General features: G+C 35.1%; 1 protein-coding gene across 1 annotated transcript; it reads right to left on the reverse strand.

The window, feature by feature from the left end:
* Positions 1-2,768: 2,768 nt before the first annotated feature.
* LOC130960486 (uncharacterized) lies at positions 2,769-4,827 on the reverse strand. The gene is made up of 3 exons (XM_057885893.1): positions 4,485-4,827; positions 3,780-4,301; positions 2,769-3,056 (listed from the first exon to the last, which is right to left on the reverse strand). Exons 1-2 carry the CDS (start codon positions 4,696-4,698, stop codon positions 3,808-3,810), a joined length of 708 nt encoding a protein of 235 aa, XP_057741876.1. The 5' UTR covers positions 4,699-4,827; the 3' UTR covers positions 2,769-3,056; positions 3,780-3,807.
* Positions 4,828-5,216: the final 389 nt, after the last annotated feature.

Here is a 5,216-nt window from a genome sequence, read left to right on the forward strand (position 1 = left end):
TGTAATTCGATCTATATTTAAGATATATTTTGTCAAATTTAAGTAGACTTTTTGGTTCAAAATTATATTTTATACTTACAATATATATTTTAGTATGAAATTAATACTAATAATTTAAAATAATTTATTTTGACCTAAATATAATATAATATTTGTTAAATTTTATTTTAAAATAAAATTTTAAAACATTATTATATAAAATTTATAGATTATATATATAAATTTTATATTAGATCGATCTGATTTATTTTTGGAATTTTTTCAGAAATAAAAAAAAATTATATTTTCTTAAACACCATTTTAAAATTTTTTTATTATGTTTGGAGAAATATAAAATTTTTTTATTTTATTTCTAAAAAAAACCTTTATTTTCGTGTCAACTTAAGATAAATTATTTAAAACAGACCTGATAAAAATTTAGGACCGGACCCAAATTTAATTAATCTAACTCGGCCCGTACATGTACACCCCCTAAGGAACTCTCGTTCATGTTTAAACTTGTTTCTTCATCAAGTCCAAAAAAAAAAAAACTTATTTGTGCCTTAATTTTTTAAAGGATTGGGTTGGACAATAAATAGATCTCCATACTTGGTCTGGTCTTGGCCTGGAGGATCCGACCCACACCGGAAACAAAACCACTTTACACCCCAACGCTACAAACATTCCCTACTTTCTTGACCAAAAAAAAAATCCCCTACTTTGAAATTAATACCCACCTAATAACATTGATATAAGTGACTGTAAAACAAAACGCTACTGAGTGAGTGAGCAATAGGGGTGGGAAAAAAAATTACTAATAAGGAAACAGGTGTGATGCAGTAATTTATATTTTGTATAGAAAAAATTTAGGGCAGCAGTTTTATTAAATTTTGGCTAACATGTAACTAGTAGAAAAATGTGAGTTATTAGATGAAATTTTACACTAATTTTACACAATTAAATCATCATTAATAACTAGTTAATGACTAACAATCACAAAAATTGCTGGCCCTAGCATTGTTCTTTTTTATATCCCTACTTATCACTCCTCACGGTAGTGTCTTCGTCCAGCCGGCAGTGTCGTCCTTTGTTCGGTTTCACCATCGCCGAGCAGCTTAGGTGGCGGTGGAGTTGCAGGCGTCCACGGCTACACACACGAACGAGGTTAACGGCTGCGGTGGAGAAGGAGCGACGAATCAGGCGCATCTGGGAGAAGGAGATTCTTCTCGCCGGGTCAGGTTTCGGAGATCCGGTTATCGTTCGAAGATGCTGCCGTCCACCTCGTCCGAGCTCTTCCGGTCTTCTACTCGTGTTTGCTGAGGGAAACCCGCTGCAATGGAGGCGGCGTCCACTCTGAGGGAAACACAGGTTTGAATTTCGGGTCGGGTTGGGGGATTGGAGCTTCTGTTTTGGGTCTGCTCCGGATCCCTGACAAAAAAAAAAAAAAAAAAAAAAAAACAGATCTCCATTACTTCTCTGTACCACCTTCACCTAGTTTCTGAAAACCTCCATTACTTCTCTGAACCACCTTCACCTACTTTCTGAAAACCTCCATTACTGATTCTCCCTTTTTGGCTTCCATAAATTAGTGTTCAAATTAACCACCTTCACTCCCACCCACCTCCTCGGCTACACTCACTTTCTAACCTTCTTTTCTTTAACTTAGTTTCAAAGAAATGGAAGAATTTTTTAACCGAGTCCATTATGGAACGGTCTTGTACACTCAAACATGTGGTACCAAAGAATCCGGTGACCAATTCGGTTTTATTCAAGCGGACGAACCTAGACTCCCTATCTACTTTCACCAAAGCCACGTAAGTCGATCAAATAGACTTGAGCCATTTGATGTAGTCAAATTCAAATTGTACCAACACCCAGATTACCTTACAGAAGCGGTAGAGATTTGTTTCGAGAATGAACAAGTTTATGAAAAAGCAGAGAAACGGCTTACTTACCCACAATATCATTGTGATCGATGCGGTTTTGACGGCCATCTTAAAAACCTCTGCATGCCTCCCCCAGAAAGTTATCGTTTTCGATCGGAAATTGAATTATTTGAATCATAAAGACGGTTGGAGATGCATGTGTGTTGGCAGGTAAATATTAATACTTAATCTTATTATATTGTTTGTTAACTTGTTATGTGAAAAAATAAAAATCATACAAAGGTAAATGAACACAGAACTAGGATAGTAGGATAATAGATTTACTTGGTATTATTCCTATTCAAACTTTGAACAAGTTTTTCTCTTTAGAAAAAGAAAGGGAAAAAAAGACAATAAAAGAAACTCTTGAAAGAATACAAAGAACTGCATAATGTGAGCATGCAGTAATTTGATTGTTATTTTGGAATATTATATGGAATCTAGCCTTTTTGATATTTTAGATTGTGATCATTCCCATATCTTGTTAAACAATCACACAAAGCTTGTTTATGTTTGTTGAAATTGCAGATCAAGGACTGAAATCTCTATTATTAAACCAAGTAGGATCTGTAGCGAACCATGTCAACTGTCAAGGGCGACTATGTTAGTTTTATTGAATTCTCTAATCTAGCTTATATAGATTCTTAGTCTCAAAATATGTACTCTAACTTTTTAGCAAGATACTAAATATATGTATTTGGTGCATTGTTGTGTGACTGTTATTCTCAAATTAGTAAGTGCTTGGTACTTTTAATCAAGACCTCTTTCTTCAATTCATTAACTATCTCAAAAATGAATCCTGCAATTTTGTTCTGTTTTGCTAATAAGAAAAATATATTAAATCGGTATTGTGATCAATTGTAAGAATGAGAAGAGTAAATCTTGACCATCTAAGATGTTGATTAAATATACAATAATACCATTCTAAGCTATTACATGGTAAGCAAGACTTTAATTAGTGGCATGTATCGTCTTCAGATTTTAAAATTGGGAGAATATTAGAGGACCAAAAGGAGAGTTAGCTAATGTCATTTCAAATCTAAGGCAAAAAATAAAGAGTGTTGGTCATCTAAAATTTCTTTTAAAAAATTCCAAAAATTTTCAGATAGACAACCATATACTGGTGCATAACATTGCTTGATCAACACCCACCTGCAAAAATTAATAAAAGAATTCATATCAATTAGGCATTATAGAAAGGGTTGCCTCATAACATTAGACACAAATTGTTGTTGATGAACTAGCTGAAAATTCAACGATGCCTCAAAAGTCATCCTCTATTTGGATTTTAGTGCCTAACAGAGTAACACCCAATGATATGTTGCAGGCTACAAATCCTCATAAGGCTACCTCTCTTTACATAGCACGATTCACAACCAAACAAAGGATGACATTCATGATATCACAGTCCAAATAAGAATAAAGAAATTTATAAGGAAAAACATCCTGAAATAAGTTTGAGAATAAAAGAGAAATTAATTACGGAAACACAACTCAGCAACTGCCAAATTGGCTACAGAGTTCAAAATTAAAATCACAGAAAATCCAAAACATAAACAAATCATCATTCAAAATGTAGTTCTCTTCCCATTAGATTAGAACAAGGCAGAAGTTTACAATGTTGACATCATAATCTATTATAAGCTAGACTAGAGATTTCAAGAAAACTACCATAGTTGTCCTTGACATGAACCTATATAATATTCCAAACTAACAATCAAATCACCGAGAAGAACCTTCATCTATTCATGAATTGAAACAAGAATGGCATGGATTGACAAATTTACTCACATCAATATGGGCCAACAACAAATAACAAAGCTACTTTAAGGCACATAAGAAAATGATGACAAAAAACAGAGAGGCAAGCCTTACCTTTGAAGCAAGCAGGCATATTTGGAACTCAAATTTGGCTGCATTTTCTTTTTCCTCTCCTTGGGACCTCGTATGCAATGGCTTCGTCACAGGGGATGCTTGGGAAAAGAGAGACACCAATCCAATCATCAAAGCCATGTTTTCTGCTGTACATGTTCATGCTAAGGACCTTCCAATCTAAGAACTCACACTCCATTGGGGACCTCACAGAGCTACGAAGGACACGGGAGGGATAGGATACAACCTTCTTTGCAATGAGTTGAAGAACCAACAGGCAGAGGACTGGGTCCTGTTCCTGTTCCTTTGCAAAGCCAGGTAATATAACAACAAAAGTGCCTTTGCCATCAAGATCAACCATCACAGGCGTTTTCTCATGAAAGAAGGATGGCATTCTATCTAAGCAGCCTTCAAGCCTTTGGAAGATAACGACACCCAATTCATCCACCTGGAAAGCGCACACCAAGTGTTTTTCTCCAATGCGCTCGCACGAAAGTGCTAGGTATTTCCCAGGATCAACCAAATCTGTAATAATACCAATAACAGAATGATGAAGAGTGATGTTGAGTTAAGAGTGAAAATTGCACATTTTACAATAAGAAAAAAGAAAAAACATGTCCAATGCACACTTCTCTAATACAAGATACATCTTGGGATCGGAAGGACCAGCATAATAATGATCAAATTTCATATGAGTGAGTTTGAGACCTCCAACAAGATACATCTTGGGATCCAACTCCAAAGCGTGCATGCGGGCCAGCGGAAGAACCACGCTGAAATCAAAGAGAAACGGAGGTAGATTTTCCCAATCCACAGCCTCCTCCTCCTCCTTCTCGGGTGTTATCAGTTTCATGGGGTCGATGCCGCAGATCCTTTTATGCATTAGCACCAAAAGGTGTCGTTGATTCTTCTCCGCCGCCATCCCTTTCTTCTCACACCACAAGTCAAGCAATGGCGCCAGAAAAGGGGACAAACCCTAGCTTTTAAAAAGAGAGTAACGTGGTAAGAAAAGAGAGTAAGTGTGTAACGAAGGTAAGACAAGAGAGTAAAGTGGCAGGGTTTCATCTTTTTCTTTTAAAATAACATTTTTTATATAATTATAAAAAAATTTCAAGGTGGTAACAAGGGAGAGAGTGTGAGAGGGGTGGATCTGGGGTGGATTCTCTTTGATGAAAAAAAAAAAATTGAATAGTATTTAGTGTTTGATTTTATTATTCATTGTTTTCTATCTTCTATTTAATTTTGGTCCTATTTATAAAATTAAAATTAAAAAATCACACTTTATTCTTTAAATATTACAAAAAATAGAGAGAATCCATTTACGTACATCTGGTGGTATAGATTCTTAGTTTCATATTTAATATTTGTGTTCAAACTTTTCAGCAAGATGTATTTTGTTTGTGTATCGTTGTTTGACCGTGTTATTCTCAAATTTGTATC

The sequence above is a fragment of the Arachis stenosperma genome, chromosome 2 (assembly GCF_014773155.1).
Source record: "Arachis stenosperma cultivar V10309 chromosome 2, arast.V10309.gnm1.PFL2, whole genome shotgun sequence".
NCBI classification, from domain to species: Eukaryota; Viridiplantae; Streptophyta; class Magnoliopsida; order Fabales; family Fabaceae; genus Arachis; species Arachis stenosperma.